Raw genomic sequence first — 16,023 nt, forward strand, 5'->3', positions numbered from 1 at the left:
CACTATACGTTGCTTTATGCTGTGCCAAGGGTGCTGACCAGCAAAGTCTGGTAAGTTCTCAGTTACAGGGGTGACTGACCCATTGTGTATTCCTCCTTTAATGCAGGCAATAGACAGCAGAGATTCTATGGCTATGGCACTTTATTCTCAGTGTTTTGCTTGGGTCATTAAGAAAATCAACAGCAGAATCAGGAGCAAGGAAGACTTCAAGTCTGTTGGAATTTTGGACATATTTGGATTTGAAAACTTTGAGGTAGGTTTCAAAAGCTTGTTCAAATGCATTGTCTGATATTTATGCTTCATTGTTCTACATAGCTTTGTCATCTTCACTGGAACTTGGTTATTGAACAGGTTACGAATTAAACCAGTGCCTTGTTTGCAAAATGAAATAGTTGGAGTGTATGCATTTTTGAAAATGTCTTGTCTCTTTAGGTAAACCGTTTTGAGCAGTTCAATATTAACTATGCAAATGAAAAGCTTCAGGAGTATTTCAACAAGCACATCTTTTCCTTGGAGCAACTGGAATACAGCAGGTAAGAGAGACAGATTAAATTTGAATTTTTTTAAATATCAGTATTCACTTGAAATCTGAGTTCCCAGCTACCTTAGCTTCCTTTGAGAATCTCTCTGGAGCTGTGTATTTTTTACAACACGCTGGTTTTGCTGTAATTTGCATGATAAATACATCAGCTCTTTCTATTTCTATATTTAGATAATTTCGTTGTAGTTGTCAATAAAAAGGCCCTCCTTATCTTTCTTAGGGAAGGACTAATTTGGGAGGATATTGACTGGACAGACAACGGAGAGTGCTTGGATCTTATTGAAAAGGTAATAAAGGTTTTGATAGTGGTACCTATTTCTAGTTTTTGTTGGGAGGTAATGTGTCTATAAAGCACTTGCCAACCCAAAGAACAAGTGAAGAGAGTGGTGGATCTTGCATGTTTAAATAGTGAACTTCTAACCAGATCAGTTTCATGTGTGGATGTATTATAGATTACATTGTAAGTTCAATATATGTATCTTTTAGTAACTTTTTAACAGTGTATGACTATATACAGAAGCAATGTTGAGAGGTGATTCCTTTTAGGAATAGAAAGAGGGGCAGAAAGAATGACAGTGTCTTGCTCCTGTAATGACTTTTCATGGAATGCAGGTAATCTTCATTTGCTGCCTGCCAGTTTTGGCTTCATCCATAATTTTGTTTGCGTTCTGATTTGTGCTAAAGGAACATGTAGATGGTCATGAAGTTTCTGCAACTGTCTGGTAGGAACATTAGTGGTGAGGGGCAGATGAGTCTGAGTTCACTGCACAGACATGATAACTCTGACTGGATGATGAAGCCAAAGTTATCTATCGTTTCATCCGTGTTCACTTATGCCAGCAGTGCAAGCAGGCTGTGTGAGTTTACCTCCGTAGCAGGGTGTATGGCTGCATGAATTTAGATGACCACAGAAGCTGATGGCATCCAGCTGGCAGGACGTGACTGCAGTCAGGATAGTGTGGTTTGTCAGGAGCTGCTCCGGCCTGGTGGGAAGTGGCTTATTAAAATGTGCACTTAGAGAACCGTGTTTTTGTGAAAGGCTGTGTCAGCCTGAAGCTTGCTGGACACAGTAATTGCAGGGTAGCTTGCTTTGTTCACCACCTCTTCTAGTATTAGAAGTAGGGAACATCAAAGGAAATCATGCAGAGGCATATGCAAAAGCAAAGGGAGGTTGTGTTTCATGCAGTGCGTAGTTAAATGGTGTATCTTTTGCTGTGCCCCTGGGCACTGTGGCTGCAAAAAGTTTGCATTGGTTCAACAAGTAAGTAGATGATTTTGTGGAAGAGAAAATTTTGAAAGGTTGTTTACACAAACTTCTCAGATTTAAGGGACTCCTGATTATTGGAGATCTTGGATGCTAGGGATATATTCTGGGACTGTGCCACTGTATGCACAAAAAAACTGCCTACATCAGGAGAACTGTGGCTTCTTCCAGTACCTTCTTTATTTTGCCCCTGTGTCATATGCTATATAATTCAAATGGAGTTGCCAGAAAAATAGGATTGCAGTCCTCTGTGAGTGGGGTTTTAGTCATGTATGGGTGGTTTTGTGGCTCTCTGCACACAACAGTTTTAAGAACTTGGTGATTTTTCCAAACTGAGGACAATGTCTGTGTCCATCTGGGCACTAATTCATCTTCTGCCTCTTCTTGCTGTTCTAGAAACTGGGACTGCTAGCACTCATCAACGAAGAGAGCCATTTTCCTCAAGCTACTGACTCCACCTTACTGGAGAAGTTGAATACCCAGCATGCTGTATGTGATATTTTGATCATGTTTTCTGTGCAAATTATGGAGGGTCTCTTTGCTTTGTAGCAGTTCATGGCTCAAATATGTGGATGCATAGTTGTACAGGCTGTTTTGGATGTGTTCTGTATCATTTGCTGTCAAGTCTGAGTCAGTTACCTGGAAGAACATACCCTTGTTACTTTCCAGTTAAAGATTTCTGTATTGGTGAATAAACCAAATTCTGCTCTTAAAGCTCTGACAGCCTGCAGTAACTCAGATTATTTAGGTCGTCCGTTTCTCTTGATTTAATGAAGTATTCACTTTGATGTCATTTACTGAAAGGTTGCTGTCTCCTCTGTCCAGATAGTGTTACTGTTGTTTGGGATTCTAGAATTAATTTTGAGAATTTTCTGGGATACAGGCGTACCCACCAGTCTTCATAACTGCCAGGTTAAGACAGAGCCTTTTTCTCAAAGTGCCTGTAATAGATGGTTCTGCCAGATGGGTTCAGGTTTAGTATAATGCCTTTTTAGATAGTGTAAATCTGTTATTACTGCATTTGAAGCAGCCCAGACTAACAAATCCTATTATCGTTATAAGTTGGTTGTTTGCTTTTGGAGCACTAATCTTTCAGGGAGTTCACTAGAAGACAATGGTTTGTTTAGGTCTGTGTTTGGAGGATGATGTGATGCTTTTTATCATTCTACTCCCTGACACTCCCCTGCCTCAAATATTTTTCTCTTTTCTTTCCCCTCCAATTAGAACAATCCTTTTTATGTAAAACCAAGAGTTGCAGTTCACAACTTTGGAGTGAAGCACTACGCTGGGGAGGTAATTTTCTTTTCTTTATTTGCTGAAATTATTCCAAACGGAGTTTTAATTAGCTTAATTTTACCCTGAGGCTGCTGAAAATTAACTAAGGAACTCTGTTCCCTCAGCACTTTTTAAAGCACTGCTCTTGTGAGGAGTGCCTGACTGCTTGGCTTGTTTGAAACAGCTCTGTTTCCTGCTAGGTCCAGTATGATGTCAGGGGGATCTTGGAGAAGAACAGAGATACTTTCAGAGACGATCTCCTGAACTTGTTACGTGAAAGCAGGTACGTTTCTGCAATTTTTATTTAGGGCATGATGTTAAGGGGTGTCAGATCACCTAATTCTACCAGAGTTTATCACCTGATTCTGCCAAGGTTTGAATACGTTAGATGTTGCATAGCATCAGACCTTGACAGAGTCGAAATGAGCATGGAGGAAATACCAGAGGTGCCTGTAAGCAAATCTGACTGTAATCGGTTCTCACAGAGTCAGGTTTTCGTACAGTACCTTGCCCCTGTTCAGTCCAGGTGGTTGCTAGAGTGCTCTCTTGTGACTCAGTGGTAAGGATGCTGAAAGCTGGTGATGGCTTGTAACTGTTTCAGGGTGTCTCACAGGCAGTGTGCATGTGTGTTCTTTTGCTTCACATACAGCCCGATCTGGTATTTCTGGCATTGCCTGATGTGATTGAAAGCTTAGAGCCAGGGACCTACTGCAGTGCAAATTGCCATATAGTAGTTGCTTCAAAGGGAGAATTTCTGTAAAGATTTATCTTTCTGGAAGTCTGAGCTTGGACGTCTTTGGTACCTGCATGCCTCCTGTCATTCTGCTGTGTAAGGTCTCAGGATCCATATACAGTGGTACCCTGTGAGCCAGAGCAGTACCACATCCCTTTTCGTAGGGATATGTGAGACTGCAGGACACACAGAGGGGTGACCGAAGAGGAAGGAGCTGAGCCCGGGTGTTGCCATCTCATCTGCTGCCCTCCCCCATCCTGTCCTGTCATCCTGCCTTGCTGTGCAAGTTGATTGTTTGTAAATTCCTTAAGCCCTTCTGTGCAGGGGAAACGGTTAATAAATATTTCCCTCTCTGTGTCTGTTCTAGTTTCATGATATGTCTGACATAACATGTGTCAACTGAACTATGTAGGTAAAAGTAATAAATGAGTTAAAGCTGCTGGGCCTGGTTTTGCTCTTGCACCGACGTCTGTCTGGAGCTGAAGTTAAAAGGTCTGGGTTTCTGCAGAAGTGTAAGACAAGGGTACCCAGCTGATAGGGTAGAAAAACTGCACGCACAGCTGGTATCTGAAAATGACGCTCATGAGGGTGGTTTGCAATGCCCCCAAACAAGCTGGAAGTCTTGTATTTTAGTCTTTGTTTAGGTACAGTTCCCATTACAGTCAGCTGGAGTTTTGGTTGAGTGAGTGGAGTAAAATGCAGTACAGACTCTAGGACTTCACACTTCATTTTCCTAATGATGTGTTGGGAGTGGAGAAGAAAGAACCCCCTTGTTTTGTTTTGCTTTGTGGGTTTTTTCCTTCCCTGCAGACATTCTGCAAAGGCAATATCTATTGCTTATTAAAGGTTATTGAGAAAATTAATATGCATTTTTTGGATGGAGGAGCTGCTTTCTAAGAGACGGTGCTTTCTTTGCCTTCTGTAGTGGTAAACTTCATAGTCTGTTAAGAAATACTTTGGAGATACTCTTTTTCTTTCCCATTCCAGCCTTGATTTCATCTACGATCTATTTGAACATGTTTCAAGTCGCAACAATCAAGACACTCTTAAATGTGGAAGCAAGCACCGAAAACCCACTGTCAGTCTCCAGTTCAAGGTTAGTTAATGTGTCGTCTCTGCTTTGTAGCTAATCGGTGATAGATAAACCCTGTTCAGTAAAGATTAAAACAGGCAAAACTTCCAACATCAAAACATTACTGTTGTTGCCATGAAACTGCACTTCTTATCAACTGATGGGCCATGCTAGCTAGCTACAAGCAGATGCTGACCTTTGCATCACACCATGCACACAAGACTCCTGTGGCTTCCCACTTGTGTATTTGTCCATATTGTAAAGCTCATCTATGAAGTTGGTCTCTCTCCTCCTGGTTTTTCTTTCTAATCTAAAACCAACCACAAAACTGCACAAAGCCTTACAGCTTTGTGGTGCCTGTGTGCTAAGAAAAATAAGTACTGAATAAGTACCTCATTAAGGTGTTGCCTTAGTTTTTAACTTAAAGTTTGGAAAGCATTTTTATTAAACACCTTTTTATGAGGCTTTATAGCCCTCCCATCAAAAATGGCATGAAATTGAAATCTAGCATAAAGTCTATCTGCAAATTATTTAAAAGAGAAGGGTTGGCACAAAACTTTTTCTAAATTGCATGAGTACAAGTCTGGATTAGTTGTCTTTCATTTTTTTTGGAATTAATATACATTTGTACTGTTCATTCCCTTTTTATTAAAAAAGGGAGCAGACGCAAACCCCTTGAGGCAGATTTTATCCTAATAAACTGTTGCTAAGGGTTGGACAGAACAGCAAGGAGTGTATGCTGGGATACACACAATGTCTTTTATTAAAAAAACACTGATGTTATATTCCCTGGACAACTTGCTTTGTGCTGCCATCTCTCATCTTGGACAATACCCATTTCTTGTGGTGAGGCGGTGTTATTTGCTAGCTCTCTGGGGCAGCAGTGGTACTGTTGCCACGTAGTCATTTGGACCTGTGCAAAGTAGACCTTTAAGATGTTCCTGTATAAAAATATATAGTGACCCTATTATTGTGCCCACTTTGCAGGGTAGAACATAACATAGAGTTCCTTCTCTTCTCTGTCAGGGCCCCTGAACAATGTAAAGCATGATAGAACATGAATTCAAAACATTGTTGCTTCTTATCTGCAGCTGCAGTAAATGACTGTTAACCAGCTGGGCTGCTTTACAAGAGGTTGACCTTCACATCATGCCAACCCCAAAGAATTATGTTGGGTGGTTTTTTTCCATGTTTTAAAGCCTTCCAGGGGTTAGTCCATCTCGTTTCAACTGAAGATAAGAACTTTGACTTCACAGTTTTATTCTCATGATAGTTTGGTTAACTCTTCTTTCCATTTGACAGCCTGCCTAACGCGGGCCTGGGGTTGCACGCAGAACAGCTGAGGTTGGACACCATCTGTTCAGCCTATTGCTTAAAGCAGGGCAAACTTCAGATTAGCTGGTCACCTGACAGAGACTTAGGGGTGTGCAACACTGTGCAGGCTCTGGCTGGCTGTACCACAGATGGATGTGAAAATAGATGAAATTATTTTTGTTTGGAGTGATCAACTTTTACAGTCTCGGCCTGTGCTGAGAGAATTTGCTTAGTTGTCCATAGATGTTGTAATGTTCACACAGGTTTAATAAGATGAAGCTTTCACATTTTGAAGCTGTAAATATTTGTCTTTACACAAAAATATTTGTCGTTATATCTTCTGGCTGTGTAATGTTTGCTGCTCCTGACTCCTGGTCTGTAGGCTGGCAAAAGGCCAGCGAACCAAGAACTACCATTGATGTTCCCAGTCACTTCACCATTTGCTCCCTTTGCTCAATACCAGCTCCTGTGCACAGCCACAACTCTGCCTGTTGCCTTTATCACTTCATGTTTAATCACCAGGAAAGCCCTTATTTTGCAGATTAAAGCAAGAATTTGTTGTAACAGACTGCCATTGGCAGTTTCGGTCCAAAACATATGGTAGGACACACAGTGTTGCTCCTTTTTAAAAGTGAATTTTCTGTCTCTTTAGCAGCCTGCTCTGTATTCTGTCCGCTGCCTGGCACACAGTGTCATGGTTTAGGGGTGAAACGTAACCATTGCTAGCTTTCTGGGCTCTTCAGAGCCTTGGCTCCCCACTATACAGTCATTTTTATCTCTGCAAAGTGAACACAAGACTTAAGTTTAAAATGGTTTATCATACTTAATGATACAGAATGAGGCAAGTTGGAATAAGGTATGGAATGATGGCTCGGGTGGGAAAGAGGCGGATGTGTAATTAAAGTAATCATCATAAAAGGACTGAGGGGGTTTTGTGATTTTTATCTCCAGGTTGAGGTTCAGATAACTGATAGTCTAATGTGTATTGGGTCATTCGGAGTTATAAAAGTAAGAAAAAACCCCATGCTTTCTTCTATGTTTTTTTAGCTGAACCTTATAGTCTGTGTTAAATGCAATTAGTTGTCACATGAAATAACTGAAAACACTGTTAGAATTGTCTTTCAATAAGGTGTGTATTCTGTACCACTCTTACCATTTACTTGATCTTTGTTCATTTCAGGAGGGGGGCGTTCCAGAATCTAGTACTGATAAAACAATGTCTACTGTATTCTAAAGTAACTCTTTTTTCAGATTTTTGTAATATTTTTTTCTACCCTCTTATTGACTTGCATATGTTATCGGAGTGTCCTTCTAAGCAAGAAAGTTTGAGACTGCATAGGAGAAAGGAGCTCCCTGAGCACAAAATGCTGCTGATGGCAGGGAAAATGGAGAATGAGTGGACACAGGGTGGCTGAAATGAAAAGAGGAAATCTGGTTTTGTGGGTATTTCGATTTTACCTTAGACCTCTTATCTTTCCTTTTGACTTGCTTCAGTTTAGCAGTTTAGGAATGTGGATCCTAAGTCTTAAGCTGTCATTGGAAAGATCTGTGAAACAGCAACTTCCCAGTTTGGTGTTTCCTTATGAAGAGTTTTCTTTATGTCAATCTGTATATCTCATTCACTGTAAAACAGTGATGATAGTTTTGATCAGAAAAGGGGCTGATGGAAGAAACGAACGTGCACATAACCATTCTGTATGTTGAAATGCAAGAGCGTTCATGGTACAGTAATTTCTGGTGCATACCACTAGGTGTTGCAGTTAGATACTGTCTGCAAGGCAAAGCTGCAAGAGCTTTTGCCAGGGTTGTGTTGCTTGTACCGTAAGTCAGCTTATGAAGTGCTGTCTTCTTTCTACCTGTGTTTTAGGAATCGCTTCATTCTTTAATGGCAACGCTGAGTTCTTCAAATCCTTTCTTTGTTCGGTGCATCAAACCCAACGTGCAGAAGGTAAGGTTTAAAATTGTGCCTGTCATTTCTGTATGTCTCAGGCCAAATCTTCCGCTGCCTGTCTGGTTACTTACCGCTGTGTGAAGCAGAGGGTAGCATTCTTCACTGACTTTGTAAAAGGCTCTGCAAGGTGAAGGCACTGGGAAGAGCTTTTGATTTCTTTTTGCATGTGGCTCATGTCTTTGGGCACGTTTTTAATAGTCATTGCTCACAACTCTGATAAGTAACTGGTTCTAAGGGTGGTTATAAAAGGAGGGTAAAAGGATGGACTGCATGTTTGACAACCCTGAGAGCCTTTTTAGGAAGAAAATGTCAAAACTGCAAAGTTTGTTTTAAATCAGTAGAGACAGTGAGTGGTGGTGCATATAGCAAAACTGATGGGAATCAGACTCTTAGTCTTTCCATTTATGTACAATTCTAAGTGTCCGTGCTGGCTGTTCTGTTACAGAATTATTTTTTTAAAACAGACTTGGAAACTAAGGCTTACTGTATCAATTTTGCCTTTTGAGTCACAGATAATGAAAGGCAATGTCAAGACTTCCTTAGATATGTTGGAGGGCTCTCTAGAAGTGAAGCGGTAATGCTATAGTAGTCGCTGAAGTTAATATTGTTAGCCTGGTCCTGATATTTTGGGGGTTTGCGCATCTGGTTTTGGCTTTATAGGCTGGTATTCGGGTATGTCTACTTATGTCAAAAGTGCAACAGGCAGAGGTGCTAACAGATCTGGTTTATGGTTTTCACATGGCAACTTAGAAATAGGTGACTGCTATAAATCCAGTTTTTATTAAGTTTGTATGGGACATCTGGTTATTCAGGACACTAACACATCAGACATGGCAGATTTCATCGCACGTTTTTGTGCTATCTGGACAGTACATCCTTGTCTTTACATGTTTTCAGTTAGTAACTGTTGACGCCACTTTTGCACCGTTACTTGTGATGTGTCAAATAACATGCAGGTTGTGTACACCTTAGCAAGAGGGAACAGCCTGGAAGCGAATAAGACCTGCTTTCTGTGTCCTGGAGCGTTCAGTGCTCTGAGGTGTGCAGCCACCTGGTCGCCAAACAAGACGCCAAAGCGCCTTGGCCAGCAGCTGCTCTCTGTGAGCCTGTATGTCTGTGGTAGAGCTCCTCATCACTGAGGGAGGGCACTTCTGAAAAGCTCATTGTCTTCCCTGCTCCCATTCTTGCCTGGAAGCCCCGTGACCTTTATAAAGCCCACCTGCTGCCACTGGAGTATAAGAAGAACTTCAGTAACTCACGTTTTCCTTATTTGCCCTTTTGCATCCAAGTAAGACTCATCTCCACAGTACCAGTCACAAGGATTTGCCGTAGTTGACGCAAGAACCAGGCACTTGTTGCATTTCCATAGCAAGGAAAACACTGAGTTCCCACCCCTATGTTGGTTTACCAGTCTGTTCCCACTGGAATGCTCCATCCCTGACAAATTTGGCATACGCTACTGTATCTCCGCATACATTTTACTATCGTTAAAACAAAGTTTTCACAGAATTAGCAGCTGTGCAAGCAGAAGGAGCTTGAGACAGCCTCAGTCTCAGGAAACTACATGTAATTGCAGGAGTGCATGCAGGAACAGATTAGGAAATTCCTGTAGACAATCCCTTTCAAAGTACTTATAAAATGTCACTGAATCTTACACAAAAATGTTTGTCCTTGTTTCCCATTTGCTTCAGTATGATTGCAAATTTAACTTGATTCAGTGGCTATACCAAATAAAAAATCCTGTTTGAAGAACAAGAGTAGAGAAAAGGGTCACACGGCTTACCTACCGCAGGTGATTCAGTAGAAGACGATGGAAAATGAGAAGGAAAGCATATATACTACTTGTTGATGGCATTCTTCCCTCAGGAAAGTGTTCTCAAAGCGCATTTTTGGGATCCACTATTTTAAGTTTCCTCTGCTGTACACTGCTCTCTGTTCCCCCCCAGGTCTCACAGACACTGATTTTTAGTGCCAGTCTTGTGACGTTGCTGGTGTTTCTCCTTCTGCAGCAGTGCAGGTACAGAAGCAGGCATGTGAATGGCGTTTGGCTCCTCCCTAGCTCAGCTGCATTCTGTGGCTGCACATCACGTTTAACATTTCATAGTTTATCCTGTCATACAACTTGTTGCTTCTTTTCAGTTAGACACAGGAAAATCAGGTGAGTCAGTTTGCATAGCTCTGAACCAGCATGGCTCAGAGACATGTTAGCTGTGCATGGGCTACCAGGGATTGCTGTGTACGTGACTCACTGTGCAGGGTTGGTTAGAAGCATAACTGCTTGAGAAATTTCGATGTGCCGCTGAAACAGAGAAACTGGGATTGAAAGAAAGTAAAAAAAGTTCACTGAGCTTTTTCCTCTGTGTTTTCCATCCGTAGGTTTTACTCTGCAGTGATGGTGATACAGAATGGTAAAACGTCACTCCTCAAAAAGTGCTTAAAGCAGTGCTTGCCAAATTACAAATCATAGAACCATTTAGGTTGGAAAAGACCTTCCAGATCATCAAGTCCAGGCGTTAACCCAGGACTGCCAAGTCCATCATTAAACCATGTTCCTAAGCACTGCATCTACATGGTTTTTAAACACTTCCAGGGATGGTGATTACCACTGCCCTGGGAAGCCAGTTCCAATGGTTGACCACCCTTTCAGTGCAGAAATTTTTCCTGATAGCCAATCTAAGCCTCCCCTGGTGCAACTTGAGGCTGTTTCTTCTTGTCCTACTGCTTGTTACTTGGGAGAAGAGACTGACACCCACCTGCCTACAACCTCCTTTCTGGTAGTTGTAAAGAGCAATAAGGTGCCCCCTGAGTCTCCTCATCTCCACGCTGAACAACCCCAGTTCTCTCAGGTGCTCCAGACCCTTCACCAGCTTTGTTGCCCATCTCTGGACACACTCCAGCACCTCAATGTCCCTCTTGCAGTGAGGGGCCCAAAACTGAACACAGTATTTGAGGTGCAGCCTCACCAGTGCCGAGTACAGGGGCATGATCCTTGTCCTGCTGGCCACACTGTTTCTGATGGTGTGAAAGGAGGGGGTGTTTTAGTTGTTTTTTTGAAATATGCAGTGTTAAAGGAGAGCTGGACCAGAGAGACTCGGTGAGCAGAGCACTGAAGTTGTGTTACTAGGAGGAAAGCCACTGAAGCTACTCGTTGCTCTCTGGGTTGGGTACGAATAGGTGGCACACCTATCATCGAGCACCCCCTGTAACTCTGGAGAGGAGGAGCTGGTGGTGCTCAAGAGCTGTTTTACTCTGGAAGTATGTTTGAATTCTGTAGGTGAATGAGGTTGAGCAGACAGAAGACAAATTCAAGCCTTTGAAGAGCGTAACATGCATCAGACTACTTTCTCTGCTCTTCTAGGCATTGAAGTATATTCATGTTGGATAAGAGATGTGATGATTTACAGTAATTATTTGATTTTTTAATTGAACAAAAGTTTAATTTTTAAATATGTTACAGTGGCAAGCAAAAACAATTCATCATACGCAGTAAACCACTGAACATCTACATATCAAAGCAGGATCTACACTCATTAATGCAGTTCCCTAAAGGGAGTGCACAGAGTACATGACCTTTTGTCACAAGACATTTCAGCAAGCAGGCCTCAGACAGAAGAACAGAGGACTCATTAATCTTTGGGAGACCCTCAAACAATCAGTGTATCTGTTTTCACAGTTTCCAGTCTCTTCTGAACTAGCTATAACATGGAAACTTTTCCACGTGGTATGCTTAATGAGTATTTTCTGCTAATGAAGGGTCTTTCTCCTCAGCTCCCCTTATCTTCAGTGCAGCTTGCAGAACAACGTGTCGTTTCATCCTGTTGAACTTTGACACATCTTTCTCTATTTCTTAGTCTCATGTTTCTTTTCCTGCCTCCTACTCTACTCAATGATGATTCCTCTGTGCAACCTTGCCTTTTCTGGTCTCCATCTATCCTTTAATAAAATAAAATAAAACCAAAAAACACATGAAAACAAACAAAAAATAACAGCAACTACACCCACTCCACCCACCCAAAAAAGAAAAAAAACAACCAAAAAAACCCCCACCAACAAAACAAAAGAGACTGTATTTTTAAAGCAAGCTACAACCATTCATTGCTACAGCACTTAGCTGGATGTTTCTTCCAGCTTGCTGCTATTAATGAAGTTGCTAAGCCTTGGTGCTGCTCAGGAGACAGTTCAGGGTAAATTTAAGATCTGAACTTCCTACACAAGCTGTTTCAGAGGCAGAAATTTTCCTGTTGACCAGAAGGAGTGAGCCTCAGGCAGACTGACTCAAGTGCATGCTCAAGGTCCCTTCTCCATTTAGGACTTTTCTTCAGAAAATACATTGGCATAATCATTGCAAGTGGCCCCTGCCTCCAGCATCTGCATGGCTCATCTGTGCTGGTCTCTTAAAACCTCAGTTACTACAGCTTCCTTCTGTAATTCCCTTTTCTTGAGACTTTGGCAGGTCCAGACGTGGCTGTTCTCTCATGCAGGTAGATAGGTGCTTCCACTTCTCTTTGGTTACAGATCTAAGTCCAGTTTGGTCCTGACGGGCAAAATCCTGGCTTTGTTAGATTTGGCATGAAATGTTTGATGTAGACAAGAATGTCACTTTTTTTTTTTTTTTTTTTTTTTTTTTTTTTTTGTTAGGAAACCTGTGTTGGTGTGTACCACGTGAACAGGACCACGGGGTGTCTACTAACCTCCCTGTCTGCTCATTTATTGTCTGTCTCGTTCCTCTGTTGCAGTGATGGTCTTGCCAGGAGCAGGATAAAAGCTGCCGTCTCTGAAGCTTGTGAACTCTGAAGGGACAGTTCTGTTTCTCTGCAGTTTGGGGTTTTTTATATTAATTGTTTTAATCTTAAAATTTAATTAGGTAAGGCAAAGAATTAAGACAAAATTAAACCTACTGCAGGGTAGGAGTTATAGGGAGCAACAGAAAAAGTGAAACTAGTAATAACTTCGCAATTCAAAGGAAGACTTGTAGAGAAAGATCTGTAATAAATTCTGTAAGGTTTACTGCTGCTTAGGAGTCCTATCATGCTCCATATTCATTCTGGGAAAATTACTATCAAGGCAGTAAGATTGCTAACATCGCTTCTGGGGACAGAGCCGTTTAAAGGGATCAAGGCAGGGCTATTGGCACCTGCAAGGTACTTTGAGGCGTAGGTCATTAATAGCCATGAGACGCCCTGGAATAGCAAGCAGTATGTCCCCTAGTACAAAATAAGATGCAAACCTATTTCGCTTGGCGTCTGAATTAAACTTGTGCTCTTAAAATAGCTCTGAATCATTACAAACCTAAGTATAGCATGATACCAACCTAAACACCACTTAGGAGTACAACTCAGGAACGTGGTACATAGGAACAGTGAGAAAACAGCTTGGCCCCATCTGTGAGGATGATTGTGTGCAGGGTGTGGAGCAGGTATGAGTTCAGTGAACGCAGTACGTGAGCTGGTTGTCAAGCTGGAATTGCAATATTGTCATATTGAGACCTGACTGTATGAATTACTGAGTTTGACTGGTAGAGAGATTTTTTTGCAGAAATACATGGATGAGAACAGTGCAAGTCTAATGCTGCTGCATTGAGGACAGCACCGATGTAAGACCTTAAAAGATGCAGGGAGGGAGACTGAGCTTCAAGGATACTCTACTATACCTTCAGCACAGGGTTGCTAAGCATCTGGATAAGGCTTTACTTTTAAGTGTCTTTATTTTAAAAAATTATCCTTAATAAAACAGTCCAGCTTCAAACTTCGATGCACATCCTACTGCAGTTTATACCAAGTATGTGCTTCATACACCAGCCTCAGTCACTTGGCAGACTCTGGGACTCCTTACTGGGGACTAGATGCCTTTGTGGGTTTTGAAAGATGCTGAGCCCAGCAGTTAAAAGCTAAAAAGTGTCAGGCCCTAAATGGAGGCGCCTTTATGGTTTGTTCACTTGGTTGCAGAGCCCTGGGGTGGCCCTTCTGCAGTGAAACTGAAATGTTCTCTGATGCTGGGAGCTAGCAGATCACAGGGTATGTTTGACTTGCTATCCATAAGAAAAAGGGAAGGGAAAGCCTGATCATCACTTTAATAGTTACTCTGTCATACTTCGAAAGTGAAGGGAATAGATTATATGGCCCAGGAACAGCTGCTGGGGGTGTTCGGTGCTGTTTGTAGAAAGCTACGGTCTAACACTGCTCATTTACAGCTGTAAAGCTGTATTAGAGATCCTTCTTGCCTGTTGGAAAAATCTCTCTTTAATCTCAGTTGTTCTCAATAAATACGTGTTATAAGAAGGCTTTCTGGCTGCCAATTACTGCTGTCGTTGCTTCTGGAGGGAGCAGAGCCACAGGCTCCGAGCACAGATCGGGCTTGCTGGGGCAGTGTGGGTCAGGCTCCGGGAGCTGCCGTTCAGGCTCATCCTTTGGGAGCAGAGCAGCCATTTCCCAAAAACATAGCGTGTTGGCCCTATCTCACAGGCCAAGAAGTGCATGGGGCCAAAGGCAAACTACTTATCCTTAGCCCTTTAGTTCATAAGGCTTTATTGTTTGTAATCAGGAAGGCGCAGTCGTAAGGTGTGGCATTGTGCCAGGCCAATGCTGCTTAATTCAGCTACCTGGATCTTGTCGCCTTGGGTTTTGTAGAATTACATAGCTTCAAATTGGGACTTGTGGAGTATGTCCCAGCTGCATCATTTTCTGGCACATCACTCGAGTAATTAGGTCAGGCGCTAGAAGACTTCTTAGGTAAAAGTGATAAGGAGAGTGGGTGTGAGGAGAGCAGTCGCTCCTGCTCCCAAAGTGCCGGCAGTAATGTTACATGTGAATCTGAATCCCGGGCTGAAAGAACAAGACGATTCCTGCACAGAATTTCATGCTGCACAGGCAGCGCCTGTCTTTGGTGTCGCCTCCGAAAGATCACTCCCGTCACTCCTGCAGTGCAGCTGTCGGTTATGCTCCCCGGGAGCCACTGGGTTGTCCCTTTGTCACCACCTCGGAGCGTCGCTGCTTGCTGCGCTGAAGTAGGTCATTCCACTCTCCAGGCAATCGCCCAGACAGGCATGTTCTTCTTCTTCATCAAGGTTTGTTGTTTACTAAGCAGGGCTGACTAGGCATCTCTTTGCTAAGTGTATTAGCCTTTGTCTTTCAGTGGCGTAAGGAGTTTAAAACTGAGGTGTTTAAGGCTGGGGATGGAGCTGAGATGGGGTGCTGCCGGGGAGGGAGCAGATGCTGTGCTGTAAAGATTGCATCAAACTCCAGGCAGTGCAAGCAAACAGATTTTTGCATGTTTTGCAGCACGTACGTGCACAGTTGGCCAAGTTTCCCAGAAAGACTGTTTGGTAGGACTCTGTCCGCAAGTGGTAGGAGTCATTTTTGGATCTCAGGTAGTAACTGTGGCAGTGTGCTTTTGTGAGCAGGGTGGGGGGATGCATGGGGAGCGAAGGCTGCTTCAGGGGGAACTTGGGAGGAGGTGGCCCAAATGGCAAAGTACCAGAACGATTCTGGGGGAAGATTAAAAATACCCCACCCCTAGGCATTTTAAGTGCAATATTTGTGTAGTTTGGTGTAGTATTTAGAAGCGAGAAGAATTTTGACTGCTGCAGCAGACTGTCAGCAGCAGAGGATCTTACCGCCTCCAGCTGACTTCCAAGTACTGCAATAATTCTGCGTTTTGTTCCACCTGATAGATTTTTTGTGTTCTACTAATTCCTTCGTGTGTGACTGTGTGACATAGATGGGCATTCACAGAACTGCAGCTACTGATCCCAAGTCTGAAGTATTTGCTTTTTATAAAGACTGAGCAAAGAACTTGGCTTTTCTTCCTTCTTGTGCACTCTACCGAGTATTTGAATTGCAAGCATTGTCATGCAAATGTATGAGCAGAGACAGTG

At 42.5% G+C, this 16,023-nt stretch overlaps 1 protein-coding gene across 1 annotated transcript in view; it reads left to right on the forward strand.

Moving 5' to 3' along the window:
• The window catches only part of MYO10 (myosin X), a 167,544-nt gene that overhangs the window by 102,612 nt on the left and 48,909 nt on the right, over positions 1-16,023 (forward strand). The window contains exons 12-19 of the mRNA XM_055704335.1: positions 107-253; positions 433-533; positions 762-828; positions 2,202-2,294; positions 3,030-3,098; positions 3,281-3,363; positions 4,801-4,909; positions 8,067-8,147. Of these exons, the coding sequence (XP_055560310.1) occupies positions 107-253; positions 433-533; positions 762-828; positions 2,202-2,294; positions 3,030-3,098; positions 3,281-3,363; positions 4,801-4,909; positions 8,067-8,147 (750 nt within the window). The remainder of the gene's footprint in view (positions 1-106; positions 254-432; positions 534-761; positions 829-2,201; positions 2,295-3,029; positions 3,099-3,280; positions 3,364-4,800; positions 4,910-8,066; positions 8,148-16,023) is intronic.

The sequence above is a fragment of the Falco cherrug genome, chromosome 3, assembly GCF_023634085.1.
Source record: "Falco cherrug isolate bFalChe1 chromosome 3, bFalChe1.pri, whole genome shotgun sequence".
NCBI lineage: Eukaryota > Metazoa > Chordata > Aves > Falconiformes > Falconidae > Falco > Falco cherrug.